The sequence below is a fragment of the Microcaecilia unicolor genome, chromosome 2 (assembly GCF_901765095.1).
Source record: "Microcaecilia unicolor chromosome 2, aMicUni1.1, whole genome shotgun sequence".
NCBI lineage: Eukaryota > Metazoa > Chordata > Amphibia > Gymnophiona > Siphonopidae > Microcaecilia > Microcaecilia unicolor.
Genome location: NC_044032.1, coordinates 366,214,366 through 366,236,705, shown reverse-complemented (window position 1 = coordinate 366,236,705; position 22,340 = coordinate 366,214,366). Strand labels below are relative to the sequence as shown.

Genomic DNA, 22,340 nt, shown 5'->3' with positions numbered 1-22,340 from the left:
TCAAAGAATTGAAGTAAATTGGTCAGGCAAGATTTCCCCACACAAAAGCCATGCTGACTCTCTCAGTAATCCATGTCCTTGGATGTGCTCTGTAATTTTGTTTTTAATAGCCTCTACCGTTTTCCCTGGCACAGACGTCAGACTCACCGGTCTGTAATTTCCCAGATCTCCCCTGGAACCTTTTTTAAAAATGGGTGTTAATTGGCCACCCTCCAATCTTCCGGTACCATGCTCAATTTTATGGTTAAATTGCATATCACTAGCAGTAGCTCCGCAAGCTCATTTTTCAGTTCTATCAGTACTCTAGGATGAATACCATCCGGTCCAGGAGATTTGCTACTCTTCAGTTTGCTGAACTGCCCCATTACGTCCTCCAGGTTTACCGTGAAGTCAGTAAGTTTCTCCGACTCGTCCGCTTGAAATATCATTTCAGACACCGGTATCCCACCCAAATCTTCCTCGGTGAAGACCGAAGCAAAGAATTCATTCAATCTCTCCGCTACGTCTTTGTCTTCCTTGATTGCCTCTCTTACCCCTCGGTCATCCAGCGGCCCAACCGTAGTTGATGCACCTTATACTATGTTTCATCACAACAGAGTAATCCTCCGCATGCACCCTAAGTTGCCGCCGAAGATGGTGTCTGAGTTCTATCTGAACCACTCAGTTGTCTTGACAACATTTTTTCCCCGACCTTATGCCCACCCTGGCGAAAGCAGTTTGCATACCTTGGACTGCAAGAGAGCATTGTCCTTTTACACGGAGTGAACGAACCCTTCAGACAGTCCACCCAATTGTTTGTTTCTTTCAATCCCAACAGGAGGTGAGTTGCCATCGGAAAACACACAATCTTCAATTGGCTAGCAGATTGCATATCCTTCACTTATGGCCAAGGTGGGCCGATTCTGGAGGGTCATGTTACAGCCATGGCTGCGTCAGTGGCTCACTTAGCCTCCATTGAAGAGATTTGCAAGGCTGCAACATAGTCATCAGTTCGCACATTCACATCTCACTACTGCCTTCAGCAGGATACCTGACGTGACAGTCGGCTTGGGCAGTCAGTGCCACAGAATCTGTTCGGGGTTTAGAATCCAACTCCACCCTCCTAGGCCATTTTTTGTTCTGTTCCAGGCTGCACTCTTAGGTAGCTGTATATAGTTTCAGGTTAATCTGTTATGTCCTCGCTGTTGCGAGGCCCAGTTGACCAATGTTTGTTTTTTTTGAGTGAGCCTGAATGCTAGGGATACCCCACATGTGAGAACAAGCAGCCTGCTTGTCCTCTGAGAAAGCGAAGATACTTACCTGTAGCAGGCATTCTTAGAGGACAACATGCTGATTGTTCTCACAAATCCTCTCACCCTCCCCTCTTGGAGTTTTCATTTGCCTTTTAACTGAGGAGACGCGCTCGCGTGGCGGGTGGGAAATCAGTCCGTGCATGTGTGCTGCACGTGCACCAGAAGACTCTGGCAAAACTTTTTAAATATTTTGCTCTTGCAAAACACCGGTTCCCGGGCCAACGCGGACGTCAACCCACATGTGAGAACAATCAGCCTGCTGTCCTCTGAGAGTGCCTGCTACAGGTAAGTATCTTTGCTTTATCAAAAATCTTAGGAGGTGGAGGCAGAGGCAGTGGGTCTACTATTTAAGTAGAGGTATGCAAGGCTTAAGGTTCATCTAGGATGCCTACTGTGGATAGGCTTTCCTTATCAGCAGCAGATGAATCCATTAACTGATGGGTTGTATCCGCCTACCAGCAGATGGAGATAGAGAACACTGAAAAACACCCAGCAGGTGTGGACGTAGCTTGATCAGCTCCTGGATTTCTGCCTGGGGTGGCTCCTGTGCTTTGCCAGTTGAGCAGGGGTGTTGTGGCTGGTGGTGCCTACTTTAAAAGCATATTGGTTCACCCTTTCCCTGCCTTACCCATTCCCCCCTTCTCTCGGAGTCCCTCTGTTGCTGCCTGACTCCAACTTTCCTCACAGCGTTATTAAAAAAACAAAACAAAAAAAAAAACGCACTTTTACTGCGTGGCTGTTCTGAGGCTTTTTCCAGAGATTCTGGTTCAGTGCAGCTTGACCGGAGCTCGTTGACTCGGTCTTCTGAGGTGAGAGTGGTGCCCAGCTCCTCCAGGGAGGTCCCGCGGATGCTGTTCTGAACGGGGCAAGTTTTGGCGCAAAACCGCCATTTTATTGCTATATTTCCGTTCAGTCGGGCGATGGCTGCTGAGGAAGTTAAGGGCTTCTCCCGTTGTGGTAAGCGCAGATCAGCAGCGGGGCTGTGCAAAGCATGCTCATTAGATGCTCGCGCTAGTATGAGCATGCTGAGCAATGATTCTTCCTGGAGCTGGCAGCGGGTGCCATTTTGGAAGCGCCGCATGTCTCAACCCTCGTGGTTACGGAGGAGTCTGAGTGTAGGGGGACGCCTCGTTTAGAGGCTGCCAGAGGAGCGCCAACATCTGTTTCTCCTAATTCGGAGACGGAGGGTCAGGGTGAGTTTTTTTCTCCCCTGAATGTGTGCTTTTAATGCATAAAGACTTCATGCTGAAAAGAGCTGTGCCGCAGGTGTCAGACGCTGCGTTACACCCTGGGTTCCCTCCAGGTGTTGATGCCCTGGGGATGGCCCTCCAGGTGTTGATGCCCCGGGGATGGCTTCAGATGTTGTTTCCTCCCCCGAGCGTTGGAAACACGCTAAACATAGGTAAATTCCCCGTCTGAAAGTGGCGCATTTCCTCTCTCCCCCCCCCCCCCCCCCCCCCCGGTCGGGATGTGGAGAGTCTGAGGGATCTGGCAGGCCCTCAGGGACAGATGATCCAGAGGAGGGTGCCTGTTTGCCACTGGATTTGGATGATCCCAATGCGGTTTGGGTTTTCCACCGTGACGAGCTGCTAGCTTTCATTGCTGACGCCTTGCAGGCCCTCTCGATTGATGATCCTGCTGAAGGCGAGGCCTCCTCTGTTAATCTTAGGATGGCGAGCACTAAAGCCTATTCGGGCCTTTCCTGTGCATGACTCCATCCAAGAGCTTGTTTCTGCTCAATGGTCTGACCCCGATGGGCTTTTGAAAGTGGCCAGGGCTATGACCACTTTACCTTCTGAGTGAGGAGCACTTGGCCCCTTTGGGGATGCCTAAAGTGGATGCGTTAGTCACAGGTGGTGACTAAAAAGATCACTCTCCCGGTTGAGGGAGGGGTCGCTTTGAAAGACATGCAGGACCGGCAGCTGGAATCCGCGCTGAAGCGGTCCTTTGAAATTTCGGACCTTGCCTTAAGGGTATCTATTTGCAGTTCCTATGCAGCCTGGGCATGTCTTTCCTGGTTACAACAGGCAGTGGAGCAGCCCGCAGATGTGCGGGGTCCCTCTCTGAGGTGGCCCTGCAGATGGAGTCGGCCCTGTCATTTTTGGCTGATGCCCTTTATGATCTGTTCAGAGCTTCGGCTAAACAGATGTCTGTAGCGGTTTCTGCCCGCTGCCTTCTTTGGCTGCGGCATTGGGTGGCTGACATGGCCTCTAAGCAAAGGCTGGTGAGGTTACCCTTTTGGGGCCTCCTATTATTTGGAGAGGAATTGGAGAAGATTGTGAAAGACCTGGGGGACTCTAAGCCCCAGCAGTTACCTGAGGATAGGCCGAGGCCTTCCAAGGGTCCTGTTTCCCTCCTCTTCCAGATCTCGCTTCCGTGAAGCTTGTAGGTATTGCCCGGGCTGCACTGCTGGTTTTTCTCAACGTGCCCGTTTTCAGCAGAGGAACTCCTTTTGCTCGGACAAACATTCCGCAGGGACTGGTTCAAGGCCAGGAGTTCAGGGGCGTCCTCCACAATGATGGGATGCTGGTCCACTCCTCGATTCCTGCAGTAGGACGTCTTTCCCTCTTTCTAGAGGAGTGGACCAAGATTACCTCAGATCAGTGGGTCCTGGACCTGATCAGAGAAGGTTACCGACTGGAATTCGGTGCCCCGGTGAGAGACGTGTTTGTGGCGTCCCGATGTGGCACTGCCATAAAATGGGCGGCAGTAGAGGAGACCTTACATGTCTTGCTGCACTTCGGAGCGGTGATCCCGGTGCCTCCCGCCAAATGCGGCTGCTGACATATTCCATTAATTTTGTCATGCCTCGAAAAGGCGGGTCTTTCAAACCGATCCTCGACTTTCGAAGAGTCAACGAGGCCCTCAGAGTACGACACTTTTGCATGGAACCCCTGTGCTCCGTCATTGCGGCGGTACAGCCAGGAGAGTTTCTCACATCTCTGGACCTAAAAGAAGCGTATTTGCACATTCCTATCTGGCCCCTGCATCAGCGGTTTCTCCAGTTTGCGGTGTTGGGACAACATTTCTAGTTTCGGGCCTTGCCTTTTGGTCTAGCCACAGCTCCCCGTACCTTTTCTAAGGTAATGGTGGTCGTAGCTGCCTGTCTCAGGTGAGAGGGTATCAGAGTTCACTCTTATCTCGACGACTGGTTCATCAGAGTGGATTCGGCAACTGAAAGTTGTCTTGCCACAGCCAGAGTGGTTACAGTCCTGCAGGCGCTAGGCTGGGTGGTCAATATGCCCAAAAGTCACCTGACCCCCCTCTGTGTCAAGTATTTGGGGATCCGGTTTGACACTGCCTCGAGGTTTGTCTTTCTCCCCGACCAAAGGCGGTGCAAGATTCAGAATCAGGTCCGTCTGCTCCTGCGGATGCCTCGCCTGTGAGCTTGGGACTTTGTCCAGCTGCTGGGGTCGATGACTGTCACCTTGGATGTGGTTCCTTGGGCGAGAGCGCATACGAGGCCTCTGCAGATTGCCCTGCTTCAACAATGGTCTCCAATTTCCCAGGAATATCAGCGCAGACTAACGTGGCTCTCTGCGGCTCTGCTCAGTATGGAGTGGTGGCTCTCTGATTGGATGCTGTGCCAAGGAATACTGCTTGCACTTCCTTCTTGATGCCTGGTGATAACAGATGCCAGCCTTTTGGGCTGGGGAGTGCATTGCCAGGGAAGCTATGCTCGGGGTCAGTGGACAACTGTGGAAGCGGGGTGGTCCATCAATCGCTTGGAACTGAGAGCGACATTACAGGCTCTTATGGCATTTGAAAAGACTCTGAAGGGGCTTGCTGTCCGAGTCCTGTCAGGTGGCCTACATAAATTATCAGGGCGGCACTCAGTGCAGGGCCCTGGCCGTGGTGGCCGCTCAGATTTGCCACTGGGCCGAGCTCCACCTGCAGCTTCTGTCAGCAGCTCACATAGCAGGTCAGAGCAACGTGCAAGCCGATTTTCTCAGCAGGCATCAAATCGACCCGGCGGAATGGGAACTGGCAGAAGTTTTTCTTCAGATTTGTGCCAAATGGGGGACACCTGGAATGGATCTAATGGCGTCAAGTGCAAACGCCAAAGTGCCTCACTTTTTCAGCAGAAGGAGAGCCTCACTCAGCAGAGTTGGATGCTCTGGCTCAACCCTGGCCCTCGGGCCTCCAGTATGTGTTCCCGCCTTGGCCCTTGATAGGGTAAGTCCTCCTTCGGATTCGACTACACCAGGGATTGGTGATTCTTATCGTTCTGGATTGGCCAAAGCATCCGTGGTATGCGGATCTCCATCGGATGATGGTGGAGGCTCCATTTCATTTGCCCCTGGTGACGAATTTGTTGGTTTAGGGTCTGGTGTCTGTGGAGGATCCCTGCTGATTTGGTCTTGCGGCCTTGCTCTTGAGAGACAAGGGCTATTCTAACAAGGTCATTTCCACTCTTGCAGGCCCACAAGCGGTCCACATCCACAGCTTATGCTCGGATCTGACGCAAGTTTGAGGCGTGGTGCCTTTCAAAGGCGATCACTCCCACGCGGGCTTTTGTCTCACTGGTGCTGGACTTTTTGCAGGATGGCTTACAAAAAGGCCTGGCTTACAATTCCCTACGGGTTCAAGTGGCAGCATTGGCATGCTATCGAGGGAAAGTCTCTGGCTTGTCCCTTGCTGCTCATCCGGACATTGCCCTTTTTCTCAGAGGGGAGCTTAAGCTCCGTCCTCCCGTGCGGTTGCCCTGTCCGGCCTGGAACCTGGGGCTGGTGTTGAAGGCTCTCCAGTGTTTGCCTTTCGAGAGCTTCAGAGAAGGATGTGACTCTCAAGACGGTCTTTTTGGTGGCCATGACATCAGCTAGGCACATGTCTGAGCTGCAGGCGCTGTCCTGTTAGGACCCTTTTCTACAATTCTCTTGAGTCCGGAGTAACGGTACGTACAGTGCCTTCCTTCCTGCCTAAAGTGGTTTCAGTGTTTCACCTGAACCAGCCCATTTTTCTTCCTTTCTTTTCTAGGGAAGATTTCCCGGACTTCTTTGGGCAGTTACATCTTTTGGATGTCCGCAGGGCGCTGTTGCAGTATCTACAGATGTCAAATGACTTCAGGACTTCTGATCACCTTTTTGTATTGTTGACAGGTCCTCGACACAGGTGTCCGTCAGGCCACTATAGCCTGTTGGCTCAAGGAAGTCATTTTTTTTCTGCGTATCTGCTTTCAGGCCGGTCTCCGCCTGAAGTGTTTTTATTTTAAATCTTTTTTATTGAAGTGTATAAAGAATACAACAAAGAACCAATGACATTTGAAAACACAATATATGCTACAAATGTTGAATTCTCAATAAACATGTTATATCCGATCACATATCTTGTCTCCTTTGAAAGTCATTAAGTTTCATCTATTCATTGTCTCATTGTATGAAACCTGTTACTTAATGTTCGACAGATGGCCTTTCTGATACCACGGACACTTGTGATCCTTCCGCATACTTCAACTCATTTTCTTCTTTTATCCCTAGACCCCCCCCTCCCCCCACCCTCCCGTCCTTATAATTATAAAGATCAACAGATTTTCTTGGTGATCCTGCGAAGCAAACAATGTTCCTCTAGTGCTTATACAGCACTACAGCATATTAAAGAAAACTCTGTTACAACCTTATGATACGACTTGATGCCAAATAAAAAAAAAAAAAAAAAAAAAAAAAGAGGACATAGCCGCTTATAGTCGATTCAGAATATAACTCCTCGCCCTGGGTGCCAGGGACTGGATATAGGGTTCCCAGATCCTCAAGAATGCCTTCTTCCCCTTGGGGGAGGATCCCACCTCTCTTCTCTCCATCAACAGTAATTCATACAATCTATTTCTCCAATGCCAATACTCCGGCGGATCAGAGTGTACCCAGGCCTGCATGATCAGTTTCTTGCCTACCAGGCTGGCTTTCCTGATGAATTGCCGGGTTCCCCCCCTGTGCGAGACAAAGAGCTCATACTGATCCAAAAGGAGACCCTGCGGAGTAAGTGGAATCTTATTCTTTAATATCCGCTCTAAAAATCCCACAATTTGCCTCCAATAATTCTGGATCTTGTAACACTCCCAAAGGTAATGATATAATGTGCCTTCCCTCTGCCCACACTTAGTGCACAAAGGATCAGCTCCTCCTCCGAATTTGGATAGTTGCTGCTTGGACATGTAAGCCCTATGTAAGATCCTGTATTGACATTCCCTCATAGCCGCATTTCTCGATATGGTGGGAATCCTAGCAGATAGTTTCTGAAAGTCTAGTTTCAGGTTTGGACGCTTTAGATCTTGGGCCCATTTCCCTAGAATATAGCCTGTATCTTTACTCCTGTTCGTCTCTCCCAATGCTTTTTGTAAACCAGAGACCGATAAACGCTCCCCTCGTATAGAACTAAAGAATGCCCTTATCTGGCGCCCATGCCCACTACTCAATTTCCCTTGTTCTAGAGATCTGACATAATGTGCTATCTGGTAATACGCAAATTGATGGCTTTGAGTTATACCCACCCCCAAGGCTCCAAGCTCCAATAGTCGTCCCTTAGAATCCAATACATGTTCTAATCTGGTGATCCCCATCATTGCCCACCTACATATTACTTTGTTCTCCGTACCTGGTAAAAACTGTGGGTTGCCCTGCAGCGGTAGAAGGTCTGTCCCATCCGCTGCTAGCCCCCAGATCTCATTTAACTCTCTCCACATTTGTCTCAGAGGTCTTACCAATATGCTATTGCTTGCCCATGGCGGGAGTTGTCGGCTTGGGCATTGTAACATGAAATATAAATGGTATGGTTTAAAACATTCCTGCTCCAAGTTACGGGGAGTGTAGTCTTGCCTGTCTAGTAACCAATCACCCAGGTGCCTTAGTAAACTTGCCTGATTGTAACAGCGGAGGTTTGGTAGCCCAATGCCTCCCTCTCTCCATGACCCCATCATTAACTTCAAGGGGAGTTTTGGCTTTGCTCCTCTCCAGATAAATTTCCTGACATATTTACCGATTTGATTTATGTCTTTAGCCCGTAATCGTATAGGGAGTACCTGAAATAGATATAACCATCGTGGAAATTCCACCATACGAAATAGATGCACTCTCCCATGCAGATTAAGTGGCAGGGCTCCCCATCCGTCTAATCGATCCTTCAAAGCTGCAATCCTATGACCAATATTCATCAGATGTATTTCCGATGTTTTTTTAGGAATCTGTACTCCCAAGTATTTAAGTGACTCTGATGCCCATCGCAGCGGGAACTCTGTTCCCCACAGCTGCCTTACCTTATTATCTGTGGCCAGTGCTAATGATTTTGAAAAATTTATTTTAAAGCCGGCGAAATCCCCATATTCCCTAAAGAGTTCTAATAGGGCCTCCAATGAGCTCTTTGGTTGCGTTAAATGAACCAACAGGTCGTCCGCAAATGCGGATATCTTAAACCCTTCAGGTCCCCATTTTACCCCCTCTATTTCTGGATGGTCCATAATTTCCCTAATCAGCGGGTCTAAGGCCAAGACAAATAGCAGGGGCGAGAGAGGACACCCCTGTCTCGTGCCCCTCTCTATCGGAAACAAGGGCGATTGTTCCCCATTGATCCATAAATATGCCTGAGGGTTTACATATAGTGCTCCTATCGCGTCCTGGAAAGCCCCTTCAATGCCCATCTTTGTCAGCACCGCAAACAGAAAGCCCCACACCACCTTATCAAAGGCCTTCTCTGCATCAAAACTGACCACCAGAGAAGGCCTTTTCTGTCTGTCCACTGTCTCCAAGGATGCCAACAGGGCCCGCACATTTTTTGCCACTGTTCTCCCTCGCACAAACCCAGCTTGAGGGGATGCTATTAACCCAGGCAAAAGCTTTGCCAGTCGATTGGCTAGGATCTTTGCATATAGTTTTAGATCACTATTTAAAAGGGAGATTGGTCTATATGAACTTACGTCAGTATCATCCTTCCCTGGCTTTCGTAATAGTATGATTTTTGCTATGTTAATGGAGTCTGGCGTTGTCCCAGTTGTGATCATGTGATTATATAAATCTAGCAGAGGAGGTGTAACCTGTTCTTGTAGGATCTTGTAAAATGCTACACTAAACCCGTCTGGCCCTGGCGCTTTGTGCAAATCACTTTGTTGTAAGGCCAGCATCAATTCCCCTTCCTCAATAGGTTTGTCCGCCTGAAGTGTTTTAAGGTGCTTTCCACGAGAGCGATTTCCTTCTCGTGGGCTGAAACGGGTGCACTCTGTCTTCAAGAGATCTGTAAAGCGGCTACGTGGGCTTCTCAGCTCTCGTTTGTCCGGCATTACAAGCTGGCTGTTGCAGCGAAGCAGGATGCGATTTTTGGAGCACAAGTGCTTGCTCGCGGTGTGGCCTGTTCCCACCCTACTTAGGGAGTGCTTTTGTACATCCCATCAGTTAATGGATTCATCTGCTGCTGATGACAAGGAAGAGAAAATTAGGTTCTTACCTTGCTAATTTTCTTTCCTTTCGTCACAGAAGATGAATCCATGATCCCTCCCTGTCTGACTTTGTTTTTTGTTCATATCTTTAATGCAGATATATATCTCATTGGGAGAAGTTGGAAATCAGTTCTCAGAATTTCTACATGATGTTCTGCTACAGGAGGTTGAGATCGTCCCTCCTTTGTATGGTTATTGCTCCTGTTCTGGGGCGTTTGTTCGCTGTGAGGAAAGTTTGTTGTTCTACCTTTATGGTTAACTCTGCTTTCGGAAATCTCAAATACTGAAGACTGTTGGGGCTAGCCGTCTAAGGGTCACTGTGGTTTTTCAGTGTTCTCTATCTCCACCTGCTGGTAGGCGGATACAACCCATCAGTTAATGGATTCATCTGCTGTGACTAAAGGAAAGAAAATTACCAAGGTAAGTAATTTTCCCATCCATAGCAGAGGGCATTATCATACATGTACTAGCCTGCACATGGTAGAAAACATAGGGCACTTGTCAGCATCTGTGGGCCAGAAATATGAGGAATGTGGCTGTGCTTCCATCAGCTAAGAAAGCAAAAAAGCTGCAGCTGGGAGCCAAAAACATCTGAACCCCTTTCATTCTATACAAGCAACCACCACCCTCCACTGATCTATCTACAGTTTTTTGTACATAGCTGCATAAGTGATTAAGCAGTCCTGACCATGCAGCTCTTCGCAGGATATCATAATTGGAGGTCTCTAGCAGCAGTCTTCTCCCAGCCCCTACTGTCAAGCTGTAGTAAACTTTTATCTCTGGTGCATGACTTCTGGAAGTAGTAGATGCGCCTCATTATGCTACATCTAGGTGAGGGATGTGTAACCATGGTCAAGGGCCACAACCCATCAGGTTTTCAAGATTTTCCACAGTGAATATGCATATCTATTTGACTTGCATGTACTGCTTCCATTGTTTGCAGTCTTATGCACGTAGGGCAAGGACTGAGGCAGACTTGAAGCTCCCTAGTCTAGCTGTATTCTCGTACCATAGTTAAAATCTAACTTTTTTTTTTTTTCCCTCTAGTCCTCTTTCTGTATAGGCTGAATATATTGCTTTGCTATGTATAGTGGGCAGTATAACAGGCCAAGGTTGGATCCTGTTGGAGGGTATAGATTTATATTTGAACTGAATTGTGCCTCTATATGAATCATCACTTTTTTTTTTTCTTTTCTGTTGCAGAAAGAAAACATCTTGACCTTTCTGGATCAGGATCATGGAATGTTCTTCACTGTTGACTGAATACAACCAAAAGAACTATATTGACAGTACTTTGAAAAACCTCAGTTAGCAGTTTGTTTACACCAGCACCTTCCAGAGAATACAGTTTACACATCTGCTTTGTGGATTTTTTAAAATCCTTTCTCTATTTTTTTTTCTTAAACGGAATAAGCACAACATAGAGAATCAAAATGGTTTTGGAGGAGTACCTTTGGCTGGTCATTGTTGGATTTATCATAGCTTTTGTTTTGGCATTTTCTGTTGGTGCAAATGATGTTGCCAATTCATTTGGCACAGCTGTGGGCTCTGGTGTAGTCAGTTTACGCCAGGCCTGCATTTTGGCTTCAATTTTTGAAACCATAGGCTCAGTATTATTGGGAGCAAAAGTTGGAGAAACTATTCGAAAGGGTATTATTGATGTCACCGTGTACAACGATTCGGTGCCCTTATTAATGGCTGGTGAGGTTAGCGCGATGGTTGGTAAGTTACATTAAATGTTTACCTCTTATCAATACATGCTTTTTGTACTTGATTTACAAACTGTTTTCTTTGTCTTTCTATGCAGTGAGTCACAGACTCTATAGTTTGCAATTGCCAGTTACTCTTTTTTTTTTTTTTTTAATTAAAAAATGTTAATATAAATGTTAAGTTTGGAATGATTAGGTAGGAGGGTTTTTTTGGCCAATGAGGTCTGTTTGACCTGATGTGAATGTACAGAGCAAATTGATCTGGTGACATCTGAGACCTTTATCGCCTATCCAACAATTCTGGTGGTGAAATTTAGTGTCCACTTTTTTTTGTTAATTTATCATGTTATGTAGCATGTGTTAAAAATTTATTTGCTGTAAATACTTAATTTTAACAAACTTTTATTATCTAGGGAGCCTCACAAAGTTTAGACTGTATGGTGTGAGAGGATCTGTTCAAAGTAAAACAAAAATATAGTGCCCTCTTAACCTGTACTGTATAAAATATACATATTTCAAAATGCATTAAAACAGGAGTTGGCACAGCATACTCTATGGTCTTCCCATGTGAAATGTCATTTTTTTTTTTTTTTTTTAATGTCTCACATCTTTCAGTAGTTAGCACAAGGGGCTGGGAGCCAGCAAACAGCATCAGGGTAGTACACCATGAGGGGCATTTTCGATATGGATGTCCTCACAAAATGTCCTGATCCAGGGGTGGGGAAACCTGTATTTTTGAAACAAGATGGACGTCCATCTTTTGTTTTGATAATACGGTCGGGGACATCCAAATCATCCCTAGACTTGGTCGTTTCTGATTTTCGGCAATAATCGAAACAAAGGACATCCATCTCAGAAACTATCAAATGCAAGCCATTTGGTCGTGAGAGGAGCAAGCATTTGTAGTCACTGGTCCCCCTGACATGCCAGGACTACGTGCCTAGGGGGCACTGCAGTGGACTTCATAAAATGCTCCCAGGAACATAGCTCCCTTACCTTGTGTGCTGAGCCCCCCCCCCCCCCCCACCCACTACCCACACTGTACACCACTACCATAGCCCTTACGGGTGAAAGGGGGCACCTAGATGTGGGTACAGTGGGTTTTGGAGTGCTCGCTGTTTCCTCCATAAATGTAACAGGTGGGCAGGCCTGGGTCTGCCTGCCTGAAGTGCACTGCACCCACTAAAACTGCTCCAGGGACCTGTGTACTGCAGTGATGGATCTGAGTATGACATCTGAGGCTGGCAATCAGTATTTTTAAAGATATTTTTTGATGGTGGGAGCGGGTTAGTGACCACTGGGGAGAGTAAGGGGAGGTCATCCCTGTTTCTCTCCGGTGGTCATCTGGTCATTTTGGGCACATTTTTGTGCCTTGGTCGTAAGAAAAACACGACCAGGTAAAGTTGTCCAAGTGTTCGTCAGGGATGTCCTTGTTTCTTTCGATTATGGGTCGAGGATGCCCAAGTCCCACCTTCGCTAAGCCTCTGATACACCCCCGGAAACTTTGGCCGTCCCTGCGACGGAAAGCAGTTGGGGACGTCCAAAATCGGCTTTCCATTATACCAGTTTGGAAGACCCTGTGAGAAGGACGCCCATCTTCCGAATTATGTCGAAAGATGGGTGTCCTCATTCGAAAATGAGCCCGCATGTGTGAAGTCCTCTGAAAAGGACCTATTTAGTTTTATCTGTTCTTATATCCCTTTCATTTAGAAAGATTTGAGCCCCTTCAATTTTTTGACAGAGGGCAGTTACTTAACACCCTGAAAGTTTCCCTCAATTCATTGTGGAACTTTTTTTGTTACCATTTATATTGGCTGAACTTGTACTCCTTTTCTCAGCATCTTTACAAAGGAGTTTAGTAGAGTCAAGCTTAGTGTGCTGTTGGCTCCATGTTTCTGTGAGTGTTTACATCTGTGTAGTTTTCTGAGGCTAGTGCACTTCAGAGCTGCCAATGGATCCTGATTTTTGAGGGAGATTTTAGTACATGCCCCAGCCATGCCCATTCTCTCTTGGCTCCACCCACTCTACCTTGTGTCATCTTGAATTTCTTTTGATGTAGGCATAGGAAAAAAAAACAATTTAAGTGCTCCCAGGTTTCAACCCAATTCATGTTTAATTATGGGATATAAATTATATAAAGTAAATAAATAGAAACTCTGAATGTTGAACACCTGATTCTCATAGAGGCTGTTTACCTTGAGAAAAAAAAGTCTTCACCAATATAACAGTGCTAGGGTGTCCCTATAAACAGCTCCTCCAAATGATACACTTATTACACTTTCTAACAAATTACTACTCTACCTATGAAAAGTTATTCCCTTATTATACTTCCCTGAGTACATCTGAATACTGCACAAGCCAGCAATTTTTTAAAATTTGAGTGAGATGAAATAGCAAAAAATGCTACCAACAATATAAAAATGACAACCGTGGATGCAGCAGCGCAGAGGTTACAATTTATTTACTTAGAGACCAATCAATGGCTTCAACTTTTCATCCGATCCCTCCACCACGATGCAGCCTGTGCTGTGCAGCAACTACATCCATGATTAAAAAAAAAAAAAAGCAAATGCGGGGCCGCAGCAGCCTTCAGGCATGTGCTGTCGGCTCTGCTGGTCCTCTGCCCCTGCTGACGTCAACTTTGAGTTCTGGGGGCAGAGGACCGGCAGAACTGACAGCGCATGCCTGAAGGCAGTGTTGCGGCGCCGCGTGTTTGCTTTTTTGTTTTTCCGCCACTGCTGCCTTGGGAGAAGCAGCGGGAGACTTCACCACTATGGTGGGAGTCTTGGCAGGTCTGGCACTGTTCCTATGTTTCTCCTGGTCTCCATGGAAACCTCAGTGCTGCCATGGTGGAATTTTCTCCAAGTGCAGTGATTAGCACATTTATTCTGGCAGATGGCTGGCTTTCAACCTGAAGGTCACAGGTTCAAGGCTGGTTTGTGCATAATATTAGAAGCTGTGGAACTCTGCTTGTTTCAAATGGGGCATATTTTATTTCACTCTCCCATGTTGCTTACCTTGACAAGCAGTTCATTGCATGGCTGGGACAGGTAACAATATGCTACAGTGGTAAAGGTTAGCTGTGTTGGGTTTGTACAGCAACTCTGCTCTCTGGTATTGCATACTGACACTGACCACAACTATTGCATACCAGCTCCAGCCCCCACTGTATCAGCGGCACCACTAGCTGTATGTATATTAGTGTCTACATTATTTTCCACCTTTTTATTATATTGGACAACTAGCTTAATGCAGTGGTTCCCAGACTTTTTCTCATGTCCATTCCCTACCAGCTGAAGAGGTCTACTGCCCCGCAGCTATGGATGTTGCTCATATGTCCTGTTTGCAAGGATTTCCCTGTACCCCTCTGCAGCAGGCAGGCTCTCTCTCTCCTGAAACTTGGACATGTCGCCCATGGCCAGAGCCCTGCCTACACAAGCCCAGTCTCGCTAACCTGCACGCTGTATTGGGGCTTAACTGCATCTGCAGGTTTCTGACTACTATGTGAATCCTCTTGGAAAAACAAAAGCCATGTCCAGGTCCTTCCAGATGAGAGCTGAGTTAGCCAACTGGATCGGCAGATCTTATACCTGTCCTTTTTTTTTTTTTTTTTTTTTTTTTTCAGATCCAACTCATCACTCTTCATAACTGCAAGTTTAGAGATGAAAGTGGCTCAGGGGAGTAGGGGCCAGGGGTGAGCTGTACCTCCCTGGCACAGACATCTCATCTGCAGCCTGACCCACTTCCATTCCTCACCCCTCCCCCGAGCAGGTGCAGAAAAATAAATTTTCTTTTTCCACTGCTCGTCTTCACCTGGAGCAGCCCTGGGGTTGGGGAAAGGGAACAGTTGGTCTCTGATCCTCTTGCCACCCCTATCTTCTGGCTGTCAGCAGAGTGTCTGCTCTGCTGGGTTCCACTTCAGGCTTCTCTAGGTGAGCAGCTGCAGCCACATGGGACCGGACTCTCCATACACGCAGCTGCCGGCTGTGTCCTGAGGCAGGAAGTGATGTTCGAGGAGGCAGGATCGTCAGCTGTGTGTATGAAGAGTATGACTGCAGCTTGATTTGCTGCTGCTCATCTAGAGAAGCGGTGGGGTTAGGAGGAGCAGGGACAGACGAGGCAGACACTGGATTGGGGGAGCAGTAGCAGTTCAGGTGGTGGCAGCAGAGGTCAGGATTTGCCATGGTATCCCTGAGTTTGCTGCAGCGCTTAGTTTGGGAACTGCTGGCTTAATGGTTAAAGCAAGTAGCTGAGTGAGCACAGACATCCAGAGATTTTTGGCTAAAGTCCTACTGCTGCTTGCCATCAGTAGTTTACAATGGTACAAATAGCTATGTTCTGTTGCACCATCTAACTCTGGCTCTTAGCTGCATGAGAGTTCCAATGCACAGCCATTCCAGCCAATTCTTAACACTCGACAAGAAAATAGCTGTGGTTTAGGCAATGATCAGCTGATGTGGCTTCTAAGTCACATTTAGCAAGCTACCTTTTAGAGGTAAACTTTTTTTTTTTTTTTTGGAGAACTAGAGAAGTTGGTTAAAGACCTAGGGAACTCTTAATGCTCAAGCTATCTCACAGAACGGGAGTGGTTTTTACAAATTAAAATAGTAAGAAAGGAACTACAACAGTGCAACAGTAAAGCAATAGAGCAATCACATCAAGACAATTATAGCAGCACTACAGAAGGGAGGGGGGTAATTTAGGGAGGGAAAAAGGCAAACTTTTCCATAATTTTTTCTAAAGAAAGCTTGCTTAAAAAGGTGCATTTTTTTAAAGCTACCTTAAACATTTTAAGATTCAACCCGAAGGGGGAGAGCATTCCAATGAAAGGGGGCAGTAAGCACAATGACGTGTATGTTCAAACTGGGTGACCAGAGGACAAGCCTAAAGATTTTTAAATTCTTGCCTCCTGGTTTTGTGAGACCAAGTGCTACAAACCAGGCAGAATGTAACTTTTCAGGGTTCCCACATCAACAAAGAGCATTACTTTTCATGCTGACAGAATTCAGCTTCATGCTCCAGGTCTATCAAAGCCTCCTTCACCTTCCAATAATGGGGTCTCGGTTCACTCCTCGGGTTTCATAATAGCAGTACACCTCTAGGTTCCATGAGAAGTGAACCAAAATTACCTCAGACCAATGTGTCTTGGAAATACTAAAGCAGGGTTACAAACTGGAGTTTTCCTATTCCATTGCAGATTTTTTTTCTTGGAATCTTCATGCAAGCTCCAACTCAAATGTCAAGCAGTTTGAGCCACCTTTCAAACACTTCATTTAGGTACAGTAGAGACCTGTCAATTGCAATTGAGGAATGGGAAATTATTCCATTTACTTTGTAGTTCCAAAGGAGGATTCCTTCTACCTCTGGACTCTAACAATGTAAAAAGGTTCAACATTTCAGTCTGTAATAGTTCCAGTCCAGCAGGGAGAGTTTCTATCCTCTCTGGATCTTAATGTAGCGTACTTCTCATATTCCCATTTTACCTCCTCATAGAAGATTTTGTCTTGTCTTATGTGGGAATCAAAAGGTGGTTTTCTGATGCAATTTGTTACGGACTTCTTTATGTAGTCAACTGGGTTCACACTGATCCCTTCTCCATATAGCGAGATACCCGACAGAGATGTCCCCTTCCCCTCTACTTTTTCTTTTAACTTTAGAACCTTTGAGGTGGGAGGAGTCTGGTGCTGTAGTGGGATCAGTGTGTTTGAAAAGTCCCAGCCTTTGCTGATCTCCTTCTACTTTTGACTAACCCCCCGCGCTTTGTTACCAGCAGCACTAGAGCTTATAGAGGAATATGGGTTCTCGTCAGGTTTTACTTGAAATTTAAGTAAATCCTTGGTCTTGCTTTCTACTCCTGCCTTGCAGGATCAGTGTGTGTGGGGGTGGGGGGTGGGGGGGAGGGGCTTTTCCCCTTCAGTGGGCAGATGGGTCTCTGAAATATGTAGGCATTTTTCTCCCTGCCCAACTGTCGCATCTATACTCCGCAAATCTGTGATCCTTAATGCAATATACTGAAGTTTGCCTTCATTCCTGGTGAGCCTACCCTCTGACATTAATGCAACAAATCCATCTTTATAATATGGAAATTCCTAAATGGTTGTAAATTTTTCAGATGGTACCTCTTCATCTCAAAAGCCTTACCTGCATCAAGGCAAACCAACAGCAAGGGAATCTCATGCCGCTGGCTATATGCCAAGGCCAAATGAGCTTTGTGTACATTTATTATAGACTTCCTGCTACAGACAAACCCCCACCTGGTCTGTCTGAATCACAGAAGATAAGTAAATTTTTTTCTACCAAAACCCTGGAAAAAAGCTTGATGTCAACATTTAATAAAGAAATCTGGCGATAAGTCTGGCAAGCCACCTGACTTCCCAGGTTTTAACAAGGTCACTAGGGCCTCATTTGCGTATTGGGGAAGCTTCCCCTTACTACAGCCACAGTGTAATCTTATCAACAGGCCGCAAAGGTGAACTGATAACATTTTATAAAACCAGAGTAACCATCGGGCCCTGGTGATTTGAAATTTTTTGTATCCTGAATTGCTTTGTGGAGTTCCTTGGCTTGGAGGGGTCCAGGGCTTCCTCTGCAGAGAGCCCAGGGCATATCAAAGTGCAACAGATATTCTGAAAACTGCTCCGGTGAGAAATCCACCCCTGCCTGATTAAGTACCCTTAAAGTAATCAGTCGGGGTATCCCCCCACTTGCAGCAGATTAAACCAGGAACTAGTGGGTTAAGTCCGCCTACCAGCAGGTGGAGATAGAGATAAACAAACTAAAGGCAGTGATGCCAGACGGCTAGCTCCTTACTATGTCTCTATCTCAGCAGGTGGTGGATGGCTTTTTCTCCAGCTCCTGGGCCGGTGGCCAGTTTGAGCCCGGGGTGGCGGACTGGTGGTGTCCCCTTTGGCAGCATACGCAGTTGCTGGGTCCCTGCTGCACTGCAAATTCCCTCTGAACAGGCTTTTGCTGTTCCTTTCCTTCCCTGTTTCTGCCTCCTCACTAAATAAAAAAAAAAAAAAAAAACCGTAGAATTTATTTGAGAAACAGAAGCACAGGGAAGTGTGTTTTTGCTGAGAGCAGGTTTGTTACTGCTGTCAGTCTTGTTTTCTGTTGCCTGCTTGTCGGAGCATGCCTCAAAGTGGAGCAGTCCCCCCCCCCCCCCCCCCCCCCCGTTTGACTCAGCTGTCAGTTCCTGCGCTTTCCCGGTCTGGGGTAAGTCCTGCTGGGTTCCTGTGTGGGGAAAATGTCATTCGGCGGCGGGCCTTTGCAGCACGGGGTGCGCTGATTTGGCGGGACTCGACAGAGCGCTGCCCCCCACCCCGAGAACGTGCTTTCCTGCCCAGAGCCTGGCGAATCTCGTGCCATTTTGCAATCGGTCGTGGAGCCGGCTCGGTAGTGGTTTTGGGCAAAGCTTCTCCACTGGTATGGGAGTTGGGGGGGGGGGGGGGCTGTCAGGCACTGTGGGTGGTGGTGGTGCAGGTGCCATGGCTGCGACCTCCGTTGTGTGGGGAGGGGTTTTCACCAGAGTTAATCTTGCTACTCGGGCATTTTTGTTGAAAAGGGCCTTGCCCCCCCCCCCCCCCCTCACACGGCTACGACAGCTACGGCCTTTAATTCTCTCAGGGGGTCTGGGGGTAACCAAGTGATTTTGGGTTTTCCCCCAGAGGATTTCTCCTCCCTTTAAAAAGCCTAGGCTTTCTTTGGGGTCTGAGGAGGGGTCCTGCATATGGTCGCCTGCAGCTGCCTCTGGTGGCTCTTTCGGAGCAGACAGAGTTAGAGGACATGGAGGACTGTGTCCTCCCTGACCAACGGGAGGACTCTTCTGCCGTGAGGATTTTCCATAAGGAGGAGTTGTCCTCCTTTATCTCTCCAGGTGCTGGAAGCCCTGAATATAGAGGACCCTGAGGTTGCTCTCAGGTGGTCAACCCCAAGATGGCTAGTACCAGACGACCTAAGGCCTTTCCGGTACATGAAGCTATTGAAGAGTTGATTTCAGCCCAGTGGGCGGATCCGGATGGGGGGCTGAAAGTAGCCAGGGCTATGGCCAGGCTGTATCCGGTTTCAGCAGACTGTTTAGAGCAGTTTGCTCTACCTAGGGTGGATGCCCTGGTGACGGCAGTCACTAAGAAGACTACTCTTCCAGTGGAAGGTGGTGTGACACTTAAGGATATGCAAGACAGATGGCTAGAGGCCTCTTTAAAACGTGCCTTTGAGGTGGCTGCTTTGACACTTCAAGCTTCTGTTTGTAGTTCTTATGCGGCTAGAGCTTGTCTCAGTTGGCTACATTCTGTCATGGATTCGATTTCAGAGTCTGATAGGCCGGGAACTCCTCAGATGTCGCTGATATGGGCTGGCATACTTGGCGGATGCCTTGTATGATTTGGTCTGTGCTTTGGCCAAACTCATGGACTTTACCATTTCCTCTTGGCGTCTTGGAGTGCAATTCGATACGAAGTGGGGTAAGGTGTTTCTCCCCGAGGGGCGAAGGATCAAATTGCTTTCTCCGGTACGGACCTTATTGAGTCGTTGCGCTCCCCGAGTGTGAGGCTATGCTCAGCTCCTCGGTTCCATGATGGCGACCTTGGAGGTCATTCCATGGGCAAGAGCTCACATGCAGCCTCTTCAGAATTTTCTTTTGAGCAGCTGGGCGCCGACGTTGCTGGATTATCAACACCTTACTTGGTCGAGCCAGGCCAGGGACAGTCTCGCATGGTGGCTCCAGCCAGCCAATTTGCAGAAGGTTGTTTCTCTGCTGTCTCCCAATTGGGTGGCAGTCGTGACGGATGCCAGCCTTGCAGGCTGGGGAGCCAATTATCTTCATCGAATAGCCCAGCGATTGTGGACCCCTCTCGAAGCGACTTGGCCGATAAAATTGTCTGGAATTGTGAGCAGTGAATGCGCTGCGGAGTTTTTAGGACCTTCTGCAGGGGCAGGCGGTTTGTGTATTCTTGGACAACACCATGATGGTGGTCTATATAAATCGGCAAGGAGGCACTCGCAGTCTTCCCTTGGCAGTGGAAGCGTTTCATCTTCTAGTATGGGCGGAAGCACATGTTTGTCGGCAGTGCACATTGCGGGTCAAGACAATGTTCAAGCGGATTTGCTTAGCTGGACTCTTGGATGCAGTGGAATGGACGCTGTCGGACTCGGCTTTTCGACTGATCTGTCAACATTGGGGAAGACCAGTACTAGATCTCATGGCCATGACTTGCAATGCCAAAGTTCCCCAGTTGTTCAGCCGCAAACGGCAGCCAGCATCCACAGGATTGGATGCTCTTCGCCAGTCATGGCCGGAGCAACAGCTACTGTGTGTTTTTCTTCCGTGGCCTCTGATGGGGAGAGTTCTTTGCCGCATAGGGCGGCATCGGGGGCCGGTCGTTTGTGGCCCCAGACTGGCCTCGACGGCCGTGGTATGCAGATCTCGTTCGAGCAGTCTGAGCCACCATTGCGACTTCTGGTGACTCCCGATCTGCTGCATCAAGGGCCAGTTCAGATGGAAAATCCCTCCTGCTTTGGTCTTATGGGCCTCCTTATTGAGAGGCGCCAACTGAGGCAGAAGGGATTTTCAGGACCAGTCATTTCCACTCTTTTGGGGGCATGGAAGCAGTCTACTTCAGCAGTGTGAGTGTGGAAAGCTTTCTCGGTGTGGTGTACTTTGCGTGCTGAATCGCCTTTTTGGGCGGACATTCCGGTTATTCTGGAGTTTCTCCAGGATACATAAGTATATAAGTACTTCCATACTGGGACAGACCGAAGGTTCATCAAGCCCAGCATCCTGTTTCCAACAGTGGCCAATCCAGGTTAAGTACCTGCCAAGATCCCAAAACAGTACATTTTATGCTACTTATTCTAGAAATAAGTAGTGGATTTTCCCCAAGTCCATTTTAATAATGGTCTATGGACTTTTCTTTTAGGAAGCCATCCAAACCTTTTTTAAACCCTAGGCTAACTGCTTTTACTACATTCTCCGTCAATGAATTCCAGAGTTTAAATTATACGTTGAGTGAAGAAATATTTTCTCCGATTTCTTTTAAATGTACTAGTTTCTAGCTTCATTGCATGACCCTAGTCCTAGTATTTTTGGAATTCACATATGGGTGACATCTGATGGAGCCTGGCAGGGATACTACCAATTTCTCTGAATCTTTTTCTAAAGCATGTCACAGCGTCATTCCCCAGATGCGCATGTGCCTTCCCACCTGATATGAGTGCACAGGACCAGCAGTATAGTAAAAAGCTCAAGGTGGGAGTGTCACAAAATGCCTAGCCACCTGCCTGGGGTTACCTTGCAGCCACTTTGAGGGCACTACTGGACACTAGAACCCTCCTCCCACCGACTCGGTTGCAACCTCTGATGGGAGTGGAGGACTGGCCTAGGGGTTAGAGCACCGGTCTTGAAATCCAGAGGTGGCTGGCTCAAATCCCACTACCGCTCTGTGATCTTGGGCAAGTCACTTAACCCTCCATGGGCTCAGGTACAAACCTAGATTGCGAGCCCTCCTGGGACAGAGAAATAGCTAGGGTACCTGAATGTAACTCACCTAGAACCACTACTGGAAAAGGTGTGAGCAAAATCTAAATAATAAACAAATCGTCTCTGGGTGAGTCTTCTACTCTCAAATTATCACCTGTGATTTCTAGGTTACTGGGGCCACACTACCAGTCCTTCCACTGTTTCTAGAAAGCATTCACACTCTCAAAACCACCAGCATTCTTTCAGTCCAGCTAAGCAGGGCAAACAAATGTTTGTTCTCATAAAAATATTGGAACAGTGGACAGAAAATGTGCAATCAGCAAACAGTAACAAAGTAACTGAAAAATGAACTAGAAGACTAAATATTTGTTTACTTCCTAAAAAAAAAAAAATACCTGGGGCGATCAGGACATGTAGCTGCTCACCAGTTAAACATAACTGTT

General features: G+C 47.4%; 1 protein-coding gene across 3 annotated transcripts in view; it reads left to right on the top strand.

Annotated features, from left to right (window-relative positions):
- SLC20A2 (solute carrier family 20 member 2) overlaps nucleotides 1–22,340 on the top strand; it is a 192,639-nt gene that overhangs the window by 32,158 nt on the left and 138,141 nt on the right. For all 3 annotated transcript variants that reach the window (XM_030194536.1, XM_030194534.1, XM_030194535.1), the window contains exon 2: nucleotides 10,915–11,433. In XM_030194536.1, the coding sequence (XP_030050396.1) occupies nucleotides 11,145–11,433 (289 nt within the window). In that variant the 5' untranslated portion in view covers nucleotides 10,915–11,144. The remainder of the gene's footprint in view (nucleotides 1–10,914; nucleotides 11,434–22,340) is intronic.